At 45.3% G+C, this 20,751-nt stretch overlaps 1 protein-coding gene across 1 annotated transcript; it reads left to right on the top strand.

The window, feature by feature from the left end:
• The first annotated feature begins 10,788 nt into the window (after positions 1 to 10,788).
• LOC126355340 (nucleolar and coiled-body phosphoprotein 1-like) lies at positions 10,789 to 16,557 on the top strand. The gene is made up of 2 exons (XM_050005634.1): positions 10,789 to 11,814; positions 16,267 to 16,557. The coding sequence occupies exons 1-2, from the start codon at positions 10,789 to 10,791 to the stop codon at positions 16,555 to 16,557; spliced, it is 1,317 nt and encodes a 438-aa protein (XP_049861591.1).
• Positions 16,558 to 20,751: the final 4,194 nt, after the last annotated feature.

The raw sequence follows: 20,751 nt of genomic DNA, 5'->3' as shown, positions 1-20,751 counted from the left end.
TGCAACAGAAGAAGCCAATGTCGACCTTTGCCCTAGTTTTGCTCCTCCTTTCTCCATCCCTGATGTATAACCTCCCTAAATTGTCAGTCCTGCAATTAAGGAAAGGTCTGCTCTGTTCTTCTCGGTCTGAAGGAAGTTGTACCATAAGCTGGGTGTGCGGTAACAAATAAAGAGCTTGTTGATTTTTCACTTGTTTGCAGATCTTCCATTGGATGTAAAGGATTGTTGTCTGAGGCTTGCTAACAAGTGTAGGGATACTGAGTGCACAAAAGAGATGCTCGGCCATGATTATCAATTTAGTTACATGACGCTTAGAGGGAAGTATCATGGGGTGCTGCTCACTGTAAGAAGCCTTTCGCTGTTCCAACCTATCGCCCGCCCTCAACAACTCTTCCTGGTCCAGAAAGGGATGAAGTGAGGTCAGTTTGCTTTTCTTGGGGATTATTAACCATGTTTTAGTTGTACAGTCTGCATGTAATACTGCTGTTGTCCATACGAATGACTGCCTTTGATGCTGTGTGAAGTCATCCTGTTGTCAAGTTTCCTCTAATGGTTTTCGCAAAGTGCTCTTAACATAATCCTTGTTCTTCCGTGTGCACAGAAACAGACTTCTGCTGCCAGAATCACTGAACCCGAATGTTAAGGTTGTTGTTGCACGCGAAGCGTGACCTTCACGAATTGGACTTGATTGATTGAGGTGGTGTATTTCCTGGCACAGTCTAGCTGAATGATGTGTCCTCTAAGGTTGGATGGTTCACACTCTTTAGCTGACCAGGTGTCAATACGTCAAAGAACGTCGATGCTCCAAGCAGGAGATCAATCTGACAAATTTTATTCAGTGATGGATTTGCTAATCTTATATGCTAAGGAAGTTGCCAGGTGTTGGTTTCAAGTGATGCTGTCAGCAGTGGCCCTCTTATGCGTGGTAGTAAAGCACAGACAGCAGATGTGTGGTAGTGAGCAACACCTCGTAAATGCATGACGATGCTATTGTTTGGGCATCCCTGATACCACTTATTGGAATCAGATGCCGGATGAGGTGTAGTCCCATTCGATCTGCTAAACTCTTAGACAAAAATTCCGTATGTGAGGCACTGTCAAGAAGTGCTCCGCATTGGTACACTGTACCACTTGTTGGCAATGTTTATAAGGGCAACTGATAACAGTACTTTCCTTTCACCGAGCAGTATGTTTCCTTTCGTGGTATATTTGCTTCTTACTTTGTAACTGATTTGTACCCTGTGCGGTAGCTAAATGTGGTGCCTGTTACAAATGTGGCAGGCTGCCGGCACTACATTCCTTCTGCCTACGATTAGTGCCCAGACAGCTGAAACATAGCTTTTGTCCGTTCACAAAAACTATTCTGCTTGCAGTAGCGCTCTCCTTGAACTTAAAAGTTACGGTGTAAACACAAGCGCCGGAATGAAGACCAAGAACGGAAACCAGAGAAGGCGGTGAAACGACGTCGGCCAATGCGCTGATTAGGACCGAGCCACGACAGGAGCGACACCTACAAGAAGTGAATATAAGGGCCGCTCCTGTCAGTCTTGGCCGGACTTAAGTGGACACAACTAGAGCGGCCTAGCAGAGAGTGCTATGGTATCAGATTGTAGTGATCCACAGACTGTGTGTCAAACACGCATGAACTTTGATTTACATTGTATGTTGCCCATCACTTGCGACTTCATTATTACTTCAAAGTATAGTCAATCTGCTTTAAAGAAATAAAACTACTAATGTTATTTGCTTGAATTGTTGTATAGCATTCCGAGAATGCAGCATCCCTCAGGCACCCTAAAAGAGACGAGTGGGTAAGACCCAACAATTAGCACGTCTACTTATTCTGTGTGTTGAGTTACCACAGAATTCACATTCGGGAGCAGCGGCGAGAAATGATTCTCGAGAACTGTACGCTGCTGCGTTACTGTGCTTCGCGACCGGCTGCTGGGACTGGTGCAGGATTTTGCATGAATAAGCTCCTATGGCTGACAGCGGTTTTCTCAAAATGACACCAGATCTTTCGAACGAGGAATCGTGGTGTCAGCTGTTTCCGATTTCCACTGGTCTCTCAGATTCAGAATAATGTGATCCAGCAACATGTGGGGCAGTAGTACCTCATGCAACGGAATGCTGCCTTGCATGACCTCTGTCGCATTCAGATTCATCATTAAGTGGTAAGCCCTTAGCAGATTTAGTTTTGTTGTTAGCCATATTTAGGAGTTCTTTTGTACCCAAATCAACAATTAACTTGAGATTGTTGTAACCTTGAACAATCAGACGCTATGCAATCTTAAATTTACGTTTTGTAACCAGTGAGCTCTCATTCAGCTTACAAAGTTCACCACATACACATGATAACAAATAACAATGCCGCTAGACATCAGTTAATGTCCCATTGTTAATCACCGGTGCTCTAAAGTGTCGAAAAAATTCATAAATTCTGCAATGCTACCATTGGATTATGGTAATGAAATTGCTGGGAACCTTATTTCACTCACACTGCATTAACTTGCAGAATGAGAAGGTAACACAACATCTGACTGGAGTAATGTCGTTATCTTTGACTCTAGATGTAAGCACAACCCTTCAAAAGACTCCCTGTCAGCATCGTAAGATTCTTCCACATCGTTAGTCTCTAACTGCGTTTGTGTTCATCTTTATTTGTACAGAGTGAGTCAAAAAGGACTTTACAACTTCGGTATAGTATAGAAATGTATTGAGGTAAGTTACAGAAACGATAGATGTGCATTTCTCTAGCAAACAACCTCATGTTTGATTCATATACTGCATTAGCACCCCTTCCACCACCAGGAGCGCCAGCGTACTGCAGAGTGAAAATAGTGGTTGTTTATTTTGATTCCTACAATGGTTTTCACAAGCGGAAGCGTTTGTAGCGCAATAAATTGCAGCAACAACAGGAAGACGATACCACAGATGTCTTTTTTTTTAGGTTCCCTAAGGATCCTGAGAGGTATATACTATCATGTTACTAAACTGTATCGTAAGCATTCACTTTCAAACTACATGTGTATTAATGATTAATGTTTCGTTTTAGAAGCAGAAGATGGCTAGTTAATAGCAAACGAGAAGACTGCATGAAAAAAGACCCAGTTTACCTATATAATAATATTAGATTTTGCTCGCTACATTTCTAGCAAAACCGGTTCATGAACGCAGACAATAATAAACTCATGTGGAATGCACTACCCACACTGTTTGACATCCCAAATAAGCCACCTCAACTGTCGATGAAGAGGAAACTGCCACAAAGATTCAACAATGCATCTAAAGCTGTAAAACAGTCCTATGACACATAAGCAGGCAGTTCAACTCTCCATGTATCAGTGCTAGATTCGTGTGAATCGTCAACACAGACCTACTTTGACGATGAAGTGGTTAGATTAAGTGCAGTTATTCGTGTCTTACAAAAGTGTAATGTTTGATATGTATTTCATTCACTTCTGTTGTTAGTTTCTTAATTTTCCTTGCTTCCTTCGCGTGATGACATTATTTTGTTAGCACCTTGTTCACTGACAGATTGTTTGAAAATTATTCAAATATTTGGTTTAGCGTGAAATGTAATGTAATCAGCTCATTATGTTTTTAACAAGTCGTACTTGTGGCAACAGGTGACGACAATGACAAACACAGTAGGCCTACAGAACGATAAATGAGCTGTCGATCGCTTTGCATGTAGAGGTACATGTCTGTGCTTCTTACGTGTGAATCTGTGTGTTTATAGGAGGAGGAGGAGGAAATTAGTGTTTAACGTCCCGTCGACAACGAGGTCATTAGAGACGGAGCGCAAGCTCGGGTGAGGGAAGAATTGGGAAGGAAATCGGCCGTGCCCTATCAAAGGAACCATCCCGGCATTTGCCTGAAGCGATTTAGGGAAATCACAGAAAACCTAAATCAGGATGGCTGGAGACGGGATTGAACCGTCGTCCTCCTGAATGCGAGTCCAGTGTGCTAACGACTGCGCGAACTCGCTCGACCATGTGTTTATATTCTTTTAATATCAACGTGGTAAGCTGCAGTTCTATCCAACGTCACAAGTGTTTCTTTACGAATGTGTTGTAGCTTGCCACTCGAGTCACGGTTTTTGTCCATACTTGCGCGTATTTTAGAATCATTTTTACAAACATATATGCCTTCTGCTACTACACAAACCCTTGGAGGCAAGAAAGTAACTCAAATATTTCGTAAATTACGTAGTAAATACGTGCAAAACAAACATTATGCTTACGACGCGTCTGACGTTTACCTCACTCGCCGCTTGGAGCGCTAGTGTCACTCCATCTGTCAAACGGTAACAACTTTTACAGCAGTGAGTGTCGCGACTGTTATGTTAGACTGTGATGTACCTTTGTTTCAAGAAACAAGCTCTGAAATAACCGTTTTGAGAAAATTTTGCACTGAATTTGCTAATGAACCTCCAAACAGGCCTACAGTTCAGACTGTGTCCCACGAAAGCGACCGACAGCTTCAGACGACAAAACACTATTGCAGGTATGGTTACGGAAGTGTCCTACGTGGGCGACATCTGTGGTGCTGCCTGTCCTCTGCTACAGTTAGCGACGTTTGAATCTTGTCGCTGCAGCACGCGTGACAGTTAGAGCGACAACCACGTGTCTTCTCGACAAAACAGTGGAGAGGACGCGACGGCAGCTCTGAAATATTTATCATCCGATTTTAAGGAAACTATTGGGTGAAAAATTTTTATTCTTCTGCGTCTTATAACTTTATATCTTTCTTCGATAAAAGTCTGCATTTATTTTCGTTATTTGTCACACTTACTGTGCTGCATGAAACTGAGTACATGGCATCACGAAATTTTTAAGAATTTTCAGAAGTAAAATCACATTGCGTAGACTTTTCGTGTTGTTCATTTAAGGCCATACATTATTGCGTATGAAATGTAACCAACATATCTAAATTGTATTTAACGCTGAGATCGGAATGATATTTCTTTTCAATCTGAGATATTGGTTGTTATATCCGCGGACGGGTCTCTCCTGCGCTTCGGGAATCAAGAAGCCGCAAAAACAGTTGTACCTCATAAACGGTTCAGGAAATCGACACGACGTTTTTTTGGAAATAATAGCACACAGAAAGAACTATTTTACGGTACGATTAACACTCAATACGTTTTTGTAAACGCGTGAGCAGAGCGAAAACAAACTCCCTATAAATTACACCATGAGGTTTTGTCCGAATTTTCATAGCCACACAAAAAGAGAGAAACAGGCAAATGGTGTATCAAAGTGACCAGCGTAACGTCTAGTTTTTCATGAAAACATTTAACTGCTTGAAAGTAATCAGGATAATTAAGGAAAATTTTAATCAATGAGTTGAGGAAAAATTGAAATATTTCACGAAAAGCTGCTGCCAAGCATCTGTTCAACACCTGGCTATTTCGCACATAAAAAGAGACGTTTGTGCGGTATTTAAATGTCAAGAAGGCTTCCTTCGAATCAGATACCAAAGGAAGGATTTTCGAGAACAGAAGACGTTAGGCATGCAAACGAGGAGTCAGTAAGATCATGCTTCCTAAATAAAACTTGAAAATAAAAAAATGAAAGAAACTGATCAAATATTTTGTGAAATGATTTGTATAAAGGAATTAAATAGATCAGAGAAACATTCTATGTGCTTTTGAATGATGCTCGAAATCATGAAAAAAAATGAGCTCTATCAGAAGTTTCCCTAATATTTTTTATTTCATACTTTCAGACAAATCATTTTTCATGGAGAATTTCACAATTTGTATAATCAACTACGAAGATCAGCAGACAAATACTTCAAATACAAGTGAATGAGCAGAAGAGCATTCGACTATCTCATCAATAAATTAAAGACGAATGTTTTTTACATGATCAAGAACTTTTAACAGCCGATAAGTAGGGAAGAATGACTGACTCCTGTAAACTCAAACGATGAGTGCACCAAATTAACAGTTAACTTTGGTGTAATGGTCACGTTCCCGGTTTGAAATTGCGGCTATAGAGAGTTTGTGGGTTCGGTCTTAGTCTCTTCCTATTTTCTTAACTGATTCAGCTACAATTCTGTGTACTAAGTTTTATATATACTGTTCACACTTCGTCGCTAAGTATATTTTTAAGGTCTTGCCAAAGTACTTGATCTTTAAGTTGTATACGCACCTATCCCAGTGTATCACACACATTAAATTCCTAATAAATTACAATGAACAACTGCGTAATTTCAGATATTTGATATTGCGAACGTAATTCATCAGCAGCCAGTGTTAAGGCCAAGTGTTTCAGTTGATCTAAATAGTCTGTAAAAGTAAAGCATACAAATTTTTTGAAAAGAAAGTCAAACGTTTTTATAGAAACAGCTGGTCGGCTCTAAGCAGCCATCTTGTAGCGCTAGATGGTCGCTCTCACGCGGAATACCTGAGCTATTCACCCGATGTTGCTGCTTGTAGGTGGGGTGTAGCGTATCCAGATGTCGGTCGCTTCTGACGCTTAACTTAGGATACAGCCTTACTCTTGGCGCAAGAACTTTGTTGAGTGTACGGCTCTCTATTCTTCATGTAGAAAACTGTCACTTGTATTGTGTATCTGGATATATTTGAAAACTTTTCAATTCCACAGGTGATGAAGATGAGCAAGATAGAATGGTTTACTACATGTAAGACTGTGCACCACCTCATTTCCTCATGGAAGTTCGAGATTTCCTCGATAATCGCGTCCCTAGTCGGTGGACTGGCCGCTAATGGCCAATCATGTGGTCACCTCACTCCCCAGACTTGACACTATTGGAAATCTCTTTGTGATGTTTCGTTAAAGACGGTTGTGTGTTCCTACTCTACCAAAAAATTTTGCCAACCTGAAAAGTCGAATCTCGGTGGCACTGCACGAGCTACTCCCCATTTGCTACAAGGAGTGTGAGAAGAAATTGTTCACTGGTGGATGATAGCCCATGACAAATGGTAGACACATCAAACCAAAATGACACTCGACACTTTTATGTGAAACTTGAGATTGTTTGCTACAAAATGACACATCTACCGATTCTGTGAGTTATCTCAATAAATTTCTACATCATACCAAAGTCATAAAGTCCTTTTTGATTCACCCTGGACTTGAAAGTGGCTCTAATTTTGTTGAGATTTGATCCTTCCTGAAATCTGTTAACGAATGTGGTAGCTGCTCTCATCTTACTGAAACTTGGTTTTTCGACAGGATCCATAATCAAGGATATCAGCACATAGGATATAGATGAAGGAAACAGAGCTTGCGTCTTTACTGAGCTCTAACTAGGCTGCAGCTGCCGGCGGCAATGGATACGGTCGGCGCTGCCCACTGGCGCCGTGCTGTTAGAATGGAGAGGCTGAGTTCAGACGTCTGCTAGCTTGAGATGCACTTCACAAAACTATTGTCGCGGAGCTTGCAGTCTGAAGTGGTCTACTGCAGACAGATGTCACTGTTGACGTATGTGAGAAACTCGTAATGTGTGGCAATATCAGAGACTCACACATAATGCCACAGTAACAGCGTACTCGTAATTCGCGGCAGCGGCACATTCAACTCAAAGCATATATTTGTGCTGAAACACTTCGGAACAGTTTTATTCGTGCCCAGAGGACCAAAATGTAGGCAGCCGCAAAAAGTGAGGTAATAGTGCACTGCTTCGCTCTTTCCACAGTCCAGACGAGTGCATACACTCGTTCTATTTAGTACTACATTGCGAGACACAGTTACAGGGGCGTCCGCGCAGCGACTGTGACCAATTGCTGCTGCACCATCGTGAGGGCATCTTGCACCGACGCGGAAGATATGTGTAAAGTAAACAAACTGACCGTCACGGCACCGTCACGTCACAGAACTGTCACGTCAAAGTGTATTCACACCGTCTGTCACGTCATGGCCCACCAAATCAGTTGAAGTCACATGATCTGCTTTTTTCGCGAGTATTGCGATCTTCGCAAGATGATTTTCAACTGTTTTTACTAGCGAGGCGCAAATACATGAGACGATAACTTAAAAACGTGGATACTGGATTGCATATTTGCACGAAAATTACCTTTGTTGGACTCAAAATTATTTGCAGGTTGCACAGATAGCTTGTATGTTAAAGAAGGAAGACAGAAGTGGAAAACAACACAAAAAGGAGTGTGGGTCCAAAAAAAAGGAGCTTGAGGAAGAGGAATCTGTATTTTATATTTAAACATCAGTTCTTTTATTTATTACGCAAAACTGTACCCAGAATTCCTAAAAGGAACGTGTTATAAAGAACTGCCAATGATTTGTTTAAGGCTCAGTTTAGTTGCTTGAGCAGTGCAAATGTTTGTGTAATAAGCAATAATCGTATTTCCCATAATACCTTTCCTCTCTGTCTTTCTTTTCTACTGCCTTTATCCCGCATTGCGCGCAGGGTCGACGGGGTTAAGAACGGATTTGGCATGGTTAATTTGAGGGGTGGCTGGATGCCCTTCTTGCTGCCACCCCATACCATCCGAGACAGAATTAGTGTTCCCCAGCTGTCTGAGTCTAGTGCAAATCCTGAAATAGTGTGAATGTGTTTCAAATGTCTGCGAGTCTCGTAACTGAGGTGAGACGTGGGGACCAGCCCAGTATTCACCTAGTAGGATGTGGAAAACCGCCTAAAAACCATATACAGGCTGGCCAGCACACTGGCCGTAGTTGTTAATCCGCCGGGCGGATTCGATCTGGGGCCGGCGCGCCTACCCGAGTCCAGGAGGCAGTGCGTTAGCGCTCTCGGCTATCCTGGTGGGTACCGATAATACCTTTCCCTTCAAGATTTATAGGTTTTCATTACATCTCGAATTTGGCTTTTAATAGTTCATGTGCCTTATCTGTGCTGGGATTAGCTAGTGTAACCACATAAATATTGACCACCGATGCTTGCAAAAATGTTTCACACACAATCCAGAGAGCTACTTAACAATAAATAAGTCTACCACAAACACTTATTTGAATGAACAACTTGCATTGTCAAAGGTTTCAGACCACTTCTCTATGAAACACTACATATGTATGATACCACTAAAATAAATGCCACCTTTTAATCATCTGATTCTACTCACAGTATTTTCTTAACTTCATTTCATTCTAAAATATTAAATACGGTACTGCTATGTACAAAAATCTACTTTATAAATGAAGTAGGGGACAAGTAACTTAATACGCTCATATTCTACAATTCAGACTGCCACCTCACTGTTTCAATTAATATTTCGTCATTTATTATAAATTTTAATGACTGAAATAAGAAAATGTAACAATTTGTAACAAATAATGAACATTAAACAACTGACATAAAAAACAAACCACTTTGAAATGAAATACAGAGATCGTCGATGGCCATATATCTGGAGGAAATGAGCTTATAGTCACTTTTTATTTCCACAGGAAATACAACGAAGTCGGAGCAGAAGAATTTATTTAGAAAACTATTAAAAATAAATTAGTATCACATCACAAGATATATTTTATCATAAAGTGACTATTTTCAGTGATACATTTTATTATATGTCAGGTGCCTCTTTACATTAATTTTATTATGCTAACGCATCTGATATTATTTGTCGGGATGCTGGCGCTCGTTTTCAGTCAGAATTTAAAGTTTAATTTGGCAACATACAAATATAGTATTGCTTATTTGTAATTGTTTCTTACGAGATTTTATGAAAGATTGCTTTACGAAATTTAACTTCACGAATTTAATAGAATCCTCATATAACTTATAGCAGAAAGAGACATTACATATGATTGTTGCCCCAGAACGTGGGGCTCGAGAAGAGGAAATATATAATAATTCAGTATATATGTATATAGGTATTTCATGTATAAACATCCTGAGCGAGAGCAGCAAAGAAGAACTGACTATAACCTGAGATGATGCAGATTGCAATAAAAAGAGAAAACCTTAAGGTAAAGGACCACTGGGCATCATATCTCGCTACATAGACAAGTATCATCTAAGTACAGTATCGTAGATGGTACATGGTGTTCAGTGAGATAGAATATATTCTGTGTTGGTAACAACCATAGTAATCAAGTGATAATTTTGTGATTTTTTGAAGTAGTAACATTAGTATTTGTGAACATAGTCTGCATTTATAGTTTAGTATAGGTTTAGTAGTTAGATAAGTGAATATATTATCATTATGGGGAAAGTTGCATGATTTTCGGAGTTGCAACCAGATGTGGGGATGAGTGTTTTAGATAATTTTCAGTTATTTCCTGAAATGGACAGGGGTAACGAAATGTTAGACATTAATAGTGAGCAACGAGTAGAGAACATAGACACTATAATTTCCAGTGAAATGTCAGTACGTAGTTAGCATACTGAAATTTTAGAGCTAGTAGCAGCAACGAGCAGCGATAGTGTTAAAGTTTCAAGGAGTAGGATAACTACAACACCACTATGTTCACTAATATTGGATCCATTTGCTGAATTTCTTATAATTAGAGATGACCAAAATGAAGAAAGCCCATGCCGAACTACAGAAGATTGTCAGTAACTTAGCACAAGATGTGCAAATGCTGAAAACTGTGCAGACAGTAATTAAGGAAGACGTGGAGCAACTATCTAAACGCATGGATAATTTAGAAATAGCCCAGAAAGAGACAATAGAACAACATTTAAACGAGCAAGCAAAAAAAGGTCGAAAAGAAAACCAGATCTCCGAACAAGTAGAAAGGAAGGTACAGGCTGCAATGTAACAAGCTATTAGCGGAGCAGCGGTAGGCAAACAAACTAATATCGAAATGCTACCACTCGCAGGTGAAAAAAGCGATGCGAAATATAAACCGCAAATACTACGCTGGCATCACGAAATGGCTAGAGGCTGCTGAGATGCCGAACCGAGCAGACCGCTGTGAAGATGTGAAGGGTGTGGCGGATCGTCGTCCGGCAGAGCTTGCTCTGTCGGCGACCCCATCCGGCCCCCCAACGGCAACAACGCGGCAGATGGACATGGACCACGAGTCGGACAGCTCTACGGACCGGCGCAGTCGTTATGCGACCTCAGCCACGGCTGAGGCAGCGAGTGGTTCGGCGGACGGCTTGTCGGCGGGGCCTGCCCCGTCGGCGGCCGCTAACCGCCGGCCACCTACGACTGTCCGGCCCAGCAGGAACGGAGATACGCAGAGGAGCCGACGGGCACTTTCGGCGGATGGGGGCTTGCCCCTGCACGCCTACGCCCGCGTACTTGACGTTGGCGGCCCGTCGGCGTCGTCCTGCGCTACCAAGGAAAACAGCAGCGCGGCCACAGTGCGGGCCGTTCAGCAAACGAGGGCCGAAACGGATGCTTTGGCAACTGTTCCGGAGCAAACCAAGTCACTGGCGCCAGTGGCTTCAATGGATGCAGCGCATACGCCGGAGGCAGAAAGGCAGCTTGCCTTCCTGATGGGACTCATCCCAGGCACAAAACCGGCAGCTGAAACCATGGAGGTGGAAAATCACTCGCGCAAGCGGCCTGCCGACGCGAGTGCTGCCACCACCTGCAAGAGGTCTGCCACTAGCTCGAACAGCAGCGCACCCACGCTCCGCACACAGCGGAAAGCATCGAGGAAGGGTAACAAGACCCTTCCCCCGGCCGCTGACGATGAGGGCTTCACACAGCCCTCCCGCAAGCACACAGCCAGAGCTGTCGTGCTCCCCCAACAGTCGGCCATCAACACCGGCAACCGGTACTCCGGCCTCTCAAATGACGCTGGAGAGCCCATGGAGAGCCAACAGCAGAGGAAGTCGCCCCCACCGCCCCCTGTGGTCATCAAGTGGACCGGCGGCTTCAAAGAGTTCCGAGAGAAAATCAAAGCGGTTGTTAAGGGGAACGTGACGTTTCGAGTCGCAGGGCGCGACTTACATCGCGTTATCACCAAAACAGCTGAAGATTACCGTGGGGTCATGGACCTCACCGAAAAGGAGGGGCTTCACAGCTTCACCTACTCCTCGGAGCCGGTGAAGACGCTGAAGGTCGTCTTTCGCAAGCTCCCGTTCAGCATGGACCCAGGGTACCTGCGGGAGCTGCTTGAAGATCTGGGCTTTCCCATCCGCGCCACAGCGCGCATGAAGTCGCCCAGGGACCACTCCGACATGCCGCTGTTTATGGCGGTTCTCGATGACACCATCGAGAACCGCAAAATCTTCCAGCTGACGCACGTGGCCGATGTCGGCGTCACTGTGGAGAAGCTACGCAGGAGACGAGGCCCGCCGCAGTGCTTCAACTGCCAGGCCCTCGACCACGTAGCGAAGTACTGTAAGATGCCTCCTCGCTGCGTCAAATGCGCGGGGGACCACGCCACTAAAGATTGTAAGATTCCGAGAAAGGACGCGCCCACTTGCTGCCATTGCGGCGAGAAACACGTGGCGTGCTACCGCGGCTGCACTGCCTTCCGGCGTGCCACCGCAAAACAACGAGGACAACCGGCGCACTCCGCGCGGGTGCAGTCCGGGAGAAGTTACGCAAACGCTGCCACTGACAAGGCACCCGCCAAGTCAACTGAGCAGCGTCCTGCCGACGCCGCCGTCGAACGGGGGCGTGGCAACCAGTCCGAGCCTGCTCCAGCGGCGGTAGTCGCTCACGGGCGCGGACCGCCGAGAGAGCAGCCTGCAACAGCGAGGGGCGGCCGCCGGCGCGGTCGGCGGAGGGAGCGTCCTGCCCGCGAGACGCCAGCTCCACAGCCTGCTGTTCGAGACCAGGCAGCGGCACCACCCCCAGGCACTGACAGGACTTCTGCAGCGAGTGTCGCGGAAGAAGTCAGGGCCATGAGGGAGGACTTCAAGCTGTTCCTGACACAACTTCCGCAGATGATTGCGTCTGCAGTGCAGTCGGCCGTTCAGGCCATCACCACACCAGCTGTCCCCACACCCAAACATGGATAGGCACATCCAGGGCCTAACCGTTTGTGTGTGGAATGCGAACAGCATCAGAACCCAAGCGGGAGAATTCCGCCAGTTCCTGCGTGATGAGCACGTGGACGTTTGCCTCGTCACCGAGACCTGGCTGAAGCCAGGCGTGGACGTGAGGGCTGCAAATTTCCGCTGCTACCGCACGGACCGGGCAACCTATGGAGGCGGAACGGCGGTGTACGTCAAAACGTCGTTGCGCCATCACCAGGTTCTACTCCCAGAGACGCCGACTCTGGAAACCACGGGCGTCGTCGTCTGCACTTCCGCAGGCCACGTCACGTTCGTGGCAGCGTACCGACAACCGTCGGGACACCTGCAATCCAGGGACATCGAGACGCTGCTGTCGATGCGCGGGCACCTCTTCATCGGCGGCGATCTCAATGCTAAACACCCGGAGTGGAACTCCAGGGTCACCACCATCAGCGGCAGACGACTACTTCGGGCCGCAAACCTCCACGACGCCATAGTGCTGGGTCCCTTCGACCCCACGCACTACCCGAAGCGTGGCCGTCCCGATGTTCTAGACATCGCGATCGTGAAAGGGGCAGCTCACAACGCGATCGCGACCACGCGCTGTGCCCTGTCCTCAGATCACCTGCCAGTGATCTTTGACATGGACACAGACGGGATGGCCCCACCTGAGCACCGCAGCGCCCGCCTCAACACCAATTGGGCGCACTTCCAACAGCACCTAGCAGAGACGGTCACCGCCACACCCGATCCGGACGTGGAGGGGGTGGACGCCGCGCTAGCTGCGTTCACCCACTACACACTCGCGGCGGCAGATGCGGCGGCGCCACAGCGACCAAGGAAGCCGATGGATAAATCCAAGCAGCTTCCGCCGGATATCTTGATGTCCATCCGTGAGAAGAACCGGGTCTTCCGTGAGTGGCAGATCACGAGAAGCCCCGCCACCAAACGCCTGCTAAATCGCCTGCGCCGCGAGATATCGGCGGCCGTCAGCCACCACCGAAATCGGGACTGGGCTGGCAAAATAGCCACGCTCAGAATCGATGACGGAAGCGCCTGGGCCGTAACTAAGAGCTTCCTGAGGAAGGGCCAACGCATCCCGCCGCTGCAAGTTGGCAGAGACGTCGTCGCGGAACCAGATGCCAAGGCGAGCGTCCTTGCGGACGCCTTCGCGGAAAACTTTACACCGGTGGGCGACGTCGTCGATGACGACATGATCCGCGAGGTGGACGAGCGCCTCCCACTGTACCTGACCCAGCAGGAAGAGGACGACATCCTCACAGAGACAACAGAAGAAGAGGTCCAACATCACCTCAACTTCCTGCAGCCCAGGAAGGCAGGGGGATGTGACAAGATGGGTAACGCACTGCTGAAGAAGCTGCCGCCGGAAGCAGTGCGTGTCGTCACAGCGATATTCAACGCCATCCTTCGCACTGGCGTCTACCCTGCTGCGTGGAAACACGCAGAGGTGGTCGCCATCCCGAAGGCTGGCAAAGATCCTAGGCTGGCGCAAAGCTATCGCCCAATAAGCCTCCTGCCTTCCCTCTCGAAAACCTTCGAGAGGATTTACTCGATCCGACTGCAGCGCCACGTCAGTGAAGAAGGCCTGCTTCCTGACGAGCAGTTCGGATTCCGCCGCGGTCATGCTACGCAGCATCAGCTACTACGACTGGTGGAGCAGGCAATGGGGGCCCTGGAACATCGCGAGTACCTCGGGGCGGTTTTCCTCGATGTTTCTAGGGCCTTCGATAGCGTGTGGCACGACGGCCTCCTGTACAAGCTGCTGGTACAGGGGGTTCCTGTGTCGCACGTCCGCCTTCTCCAGTCGTACCTGCGCGGGCGCACCTTCCATGTGCGCGCTGACGGTGGCGTGTCAACGGCGCGCCACATCCGAGCAGGAGTACCGCAGGGGTCCGTGCTTGGCCCACTGCTGTACTCTCTGTACACCGCCGACGTGCCAAAGTCGACACTGAGGGTGCACCTGGCGCTCTACGCGGACGACACCGCCATCTACACTCGCAGCAAGGACGCGCAGCTAATGCGCCGCCGGCTGCAGCTCTCCTGCAACGAGATTGGAGCCTGGGCCACCAAATGGCGGCTCAAGTTCAACGCCGGGAAAAGCCAGGCGGTGATATTCACGCGCCGCCGCATTCCCGACGCGCTGCTGCAAGTGCGGATCATGGGAGGCCCCATCCCGTGGTCGCGCACAGGAAAATACCTCGGCGTCACCCTCGATCGACGCCTGACGTGGGGTCCACACATCCGGGAGCTGAGGGGCCGAGCGCTCGGCAGGTTGCGCCTGCTGTACCCGCTCCTCAACCCAACGACGACACTGCCCCCCCACTGCGGCCTCTCGCTGTACCTAGCACTCATCAGGCCAGTGCTAGAGTACGCGGCCGTGGTGTGGGGAAACGCGGCAGAAACGCACATCCAGACGCTGCAGCGTGTGCAGAATAAAGCCCTTCGGCTGGCTCTACACCTGCCGAGGGACTACGGCACACGCAGGCTGCACGACGCCGCTGGAGTCCAGACGTTGGAGCGCCGCTTCCGCGCGCTCGCTACACCATTTTATGAGTTGACGAGGACCTCCGAAAACCCGCTGGTCAGGGGGCTGGGAAACCAACCCCACTGGCGCCCAGCGACCAGATGGCCAGACCTGCTGCTGGAGTAATCCAAGCAGCAAGAGAAGAAAAATTACGAAGCGTGAAGAAGTGAAGACGAACAAAACGTGAGGACCACAACGACAAATTGCGATCTCTGACGCAGGAACAGCAGGCCCTGCCAAACCTGCCCAAAACGTGCAGTGAATGCACGAGTTGTCACGCACGACGACGACGGCATCACGAAATCATTGAAAGAGTATCTAAACATATGCGTGCGTAATTGAAAGCAAGTAAATGCAACGATTGTGGCACGCCCATCCGGAATGTGTACGATAATGAACGTACTATCTACAAAACGTATCAACAAATCAATAATTCGGACAGAGAAAATGTACCAGTACAGGGAATCTTGCCGATTCATAATCAGGTGGGGGCAGCTTCTTCTTATTCCGTAAACAACATAGATGAAAGCTTAATCAAACACCTACAATTCCAGGTGTTTAATGCCGAAAAGAAAACCATACATCCAGTAATTTTTAACAAGGGGTCCGTAATGTGTTGCCGACTGCCTGGAATGAACGGTAGAATAATATACAATTCACAATCGCTCACATTTAAAGTGACGCTGCCCTATGGGCAAATGAGGTCATAGATAATTGCCACAGTGTACCGCAGATTGCGGTACTGGTCGAAAGCAATTCAGGAAAGATTGAGAACTGAAGTGTATAGCCCACGGGATGTTATCCGTATATTAAAATTACGATTACCCAGCTATATTCGTGACAAGTTGATAAATGTAACAGAAGATGACTTGGAGCGATACCTGTCAGTGTTGGATGAAACTGATCTTCCACAGGAGAAAAATAGGTCAAATAGGGACCGTGAGAATGGAAATTCTTCATCCCATAAGTTTGGAAATCGTGATAACAATAACAATTCCAATTTTGGAAGTAATGGTAACGGAAAACCAGACCAATATACCGAACAAAACAGGAAGAATGGAAATGTACAAACGCCATATATTAAAAAAAAGGAGAGGGGAAGAGAGAGGTCAACGCACATACAACAACAACAATAACCCCAACAACAAGCGAAACATGAATGAAGGTCAGTGGCCAAACCAAAACAACACTACAATTACCCGGTGCAGTGGATGCAAACTTCGATGCCGCCATCACCGCCAGTTAATAGCACCCAATATAAATACCATAACCACAATTCTGTGCAGAATGTGCCATACCAGAACCGTGGACAGATACTAACAGCAGTGTACGAATAGTGGAAATGTCATCAGATGGAAGCAACAACATGACTAGGCCGTCAAACGACAAAAGACCTCAAAAAGCTCGAAACTGAAGGTCGACGGACAGACATGGGGCACATCTACAAATAATGCACAAAATGCTGTACAATTACTAAGGTACCAGGAGGGAAATAATATGCAACAAGATTTGTTAACTGAACATCACAAATGTAATCCAACAGAAGCAAATGTACCGCAAACTATCATAAAAGAAGGATAATTGAGATTCCTATAGAAGTCTACTTAGATAAAGGTGCCACTACCAACGTAATGAGCTACGATCTATTGAGAACCTTGAGTCAAAAGCGCAAATTACCCACATATTCTGAACAAAACTGTCGTGTCACTGGAACGATTAGTGCACAGACGCAACACATTCATTACCACGTGCTGGTGGATTTATGCCTGGGAAAGGATACTATTAAATGTAACTTTCTTGTGGTCAAGGGGTTAAGAGTAGCCTTCATCCTGGGTTGCGACTTCCTCAGCGCGAGAAAGGCAAAGATAGACCTTTCAAGCGTGAAGATTTGCATGCTGAATAGCAATAGGCAGATTCTACTGGATTTTATGCGAACTGAAAATGTTCTTGGTAAAAATTGCCAGAGCATACAGGACAAAAGCGGAGGACTGCCCATATTCCAAGCAAGCAGTGACTTAAGAGGGCAAGAGGAATACTATTCAGATCTAGTTCAACTTGAGACACTTCGCTGGGCAGACACGCTCGACAGTAAAGTGCACGAATCAGAATACCTAACCGGATCTCAACGTCAACAGCTTACACAGCTATTAAATAACTACAATAACGTATTTTCTGAAAAACCTGGAACCATCAAAGGGTACATGTTTTTTGACATAGAGGTGTTTCCTCATGAAATACACTGCCAAGTATCGTAGTCTGTACCGTGGACGAAAAAGGAAGCAGTGAGCAAAGAAATCCAGAAAATGTTACAATGGGGGATAACAGAACCATCATTACCACCATACAGTTGTTTTCTGTTAGCTGTAGCCAAGCCTGGAGGGAAAATCAGACTTGTCCTAGATGTCAGAAACATTAATAAGATTATTATACCTGTTAGAACAAGACCAGCAAGTTCAGAAGAACAACGGCAGAAATTCTATCCTGTAAAGTATCTAACCTCGATTGATATGCAAAGCAGTTATTGGCAAATCCCATTAACTGAAGAGTCTAAAAAATATAGAGCCTTTATTTTTAAAGGAAGAAGTTATCAGTTTAGAGTGTTACCTTTTCGACTTAATATAAGCGCAGGTGTGTTTATTACCGCACTGGATCAAGCACTATGTGGACGATCTAGTGGCACACCCACATGGGAAGAGCACGTTGAAATCTTGGAAAGAGTATTAAATAAGTTAGCAGAAGCAGGAATAACGGCAAATTTGGACAAGTCAAAATTTGGGAGAAATCATCTTAAGTTTCTTGGGCATATAATACCACCTCTAGGAACAATGCCCAATGGCAAGAAATTACAAGCAATCAAAGAATTCCCACAACCCACCAATAAGGAGCAGTTAAAATCATTTATTGGATTAGTTTCTTTTTTCTGCCAGTTTGTACCGAACCAGCTGCTCAACAATGAAGCATTGCTTAACTTATTACGTAAAAACACCATCTGGAACTGGTCCCAGGAATGCCAACAAGCACACGACGAGATTAAAGTGACATTAGTAAATGCTAAATTGTTATATTATCCGGACATGACCAAAGACTTTGGCGTAGTTGCTGATTCCTCATCATATGGTTTAGGAGCTTGTTTATTTCAAATAAATGGAGAAAGTGAAATCAGAGTAATAGTTTTTGCCAGCAGAGTGCTCAACAATTGTGAAAGCGCATACTCAGTTACAGAATTAAAAGCACTAAGTGTGGTTTGGGCCTTACAAAAATTTATTTATTATGTTTATGGTAAACAAATTAAAGTATTCTGTGACCATCAATCTTTAAGTTTTTTACTAACTTTCAAGCTCTTACATGCCAGACTAGCCCGATGGGCTTTAGTACTGCAGGAGTACGATTTAAAAGTAATGTATATTACAGGACAGGATAATGTGATTGCTGATGCTTTATCACGTCTACCTGTAGGCATATCACAAGTAGTGGAAAAGATAGAGCGAGCATCAGAATATAAGATCCTGCTAATGATGTCACAATCACACCGTCGTGAATATTTACACACGTACAGAAATATCGGACTGCTACAAGACGAAGACGCTATCTGGACAAAAATAAAGCATTCAGTGAAAACAGGCAAACCAGCAACGAAACCTTACGGTATAAAATAGAAAATAACATCTTATATCATCGAAACGACATTGTCTCAGAAATATGATGTGTGTGTATTCTGTACAAGTACATACAGACTTTTGTCTGGTACACGCACTACACCTGGGGTCACGTCGGAATATTAAAATGCATAAATGTGATTCAACGACATTGTTAAGTTCCTAATCTTAAACGTACAGTTCAAAAGATACTAAGAACATGTGATCCGTGTCAGAAAGGTAAAGCCAACAATCGGAGTAATAAAACAGCATTACATCCAATTATTCCCGTACAGCCACTCCAAATCGTGTCAGTAGACGTCGGAGGACCGCTACCGACTGCTCGCGGCGGAATGAAGTACATTTTAGCATTTTATGACACCTTCACAAAATATGTTAAATTGTTTCCAATGAAAGCAACTACTTCCAGACAGATGGTGCAACGCATGCTAAAAGATTACTTACCACAAATAGGAAAACCGTAGAATATTCTCACAGACAATGCTAAGTACTTCACTGGTCAGCTGTGGAGGAAATTTATGTGTGACCAGGAAATAAAGTACAGATTAGTTGCACATTTCCACGTGGATCCCAGCCGTGTGGAAAGAATATTTTGTGAACTGAACAGATTTATCTGAACCTATGCTTACCAGCAGCATACTAAATGGCCAGAGTTAATACCTTTTTTCTAAAATGTTCAGAACAATTTTTCCACAACCAGCAACAGGATATACACCACATGAACTGTTATACAATGCTTCGGAGCCAAACGATTGGATCACTCCATTGCCGAAACTACCACACAAGGATACCACTCAAGAGGAGAGGATAAAAGATGCAATCAACAATATGGCCAGAGTTGCTCATCGACGAAAGGTTCAATATGCCAAGATGATAAGAAAAACAGTCACATATCAAGTCAATAACTTAGTCTTGATAAGGAGTTACCCTAAGTCATGGCCCATCACAAAGAAAAATAAAAAGTGGCAGATGTTATGTACCAGACCTTTCAGAATTGTGCAAATCCCACTCAATTGTAGTTACCTTCTAGCTGATTTGAGTAGTGGGAAAATCAAAGGACTATATCCTTATAAGACCTTGAAGAAATTTATTACACCTGGAGAGTGAACATGGATACCTTTTCTGTATTTTGTGTGTAGTATGTCATTTTTAAGAGAGTCTGATATACAGGGTGTCCCAGCTATCTTGTCCACCCAAAATATCTCTGGAACAATAACAGCTATTGGAAAACGACTTTCACAGGTATCAATGTAAGGCTGGGGCCCATGAATGTACATATTTGGAAACATTCTAAAACGAAAGCATATGTGTTTTTAACACAAACTTATGTTTTTTTAAATGGACCTCCTATATTTTTTCTTCGGCAATCCATAACATGACAAAGCACATACACAATGGCGTTGATTGCATCGCAATATTCCCAGTACGTCCCGAAATATTAAGACGCGAAGTTAACGCTTGAAACACCCGACATGCGCTGCTAGCGCACGTCCTGAGGCTCAGGCGTGAACCCCATGCTGCCCGTAATCGCAATGTGATTGACATGTATAATCACACCTCCATACTTATCAAGAGGTCCGAAACGAATAATACGGTCTGCTGCCATCAACTCTCATAAGCAAATAATGGTTTCCCTCTTGCACGTTTTACGTATCTAGGTACACAATACGATCC

This window comes from Schistocerca gregaria, chromosome 3, assembly GCF_023897955.1.
Source record: "Schistocerca gregaria isolate iqSchGreg1 chromosome 3, iqSchGreg1.2, whole genome shotgun sequence".
NCBI lineage: Eukaryota > Metazoa > Arthropoda > Insecta > Orthoptera > Acrididae > Schistocerca > Schistocerca gregaria.
Note: the sequence above shows the minus strand (reverse complement) of the source record. Positions and strands in the feature narration are given on the sequence as shown.

What these genes read in the sequence shown, in the direction of transcription:
- LOC126355340 (XM_050005634.1), top strand. Translation starts at nt 10,789, where the DNA reads ATGCGAAATATAAACCGCAAATACTACGCTGGCATCACGAAATGGCTA. An exon ending in TCCGAGAGAAAATCAAAGCG is followed by an intron (nt 11,815 to 16,266) that starts GTTGTTAAGGGG and finishes ATTCGTGACAAG; the next exon opens with TTGATAAATGTAACAGAAGA.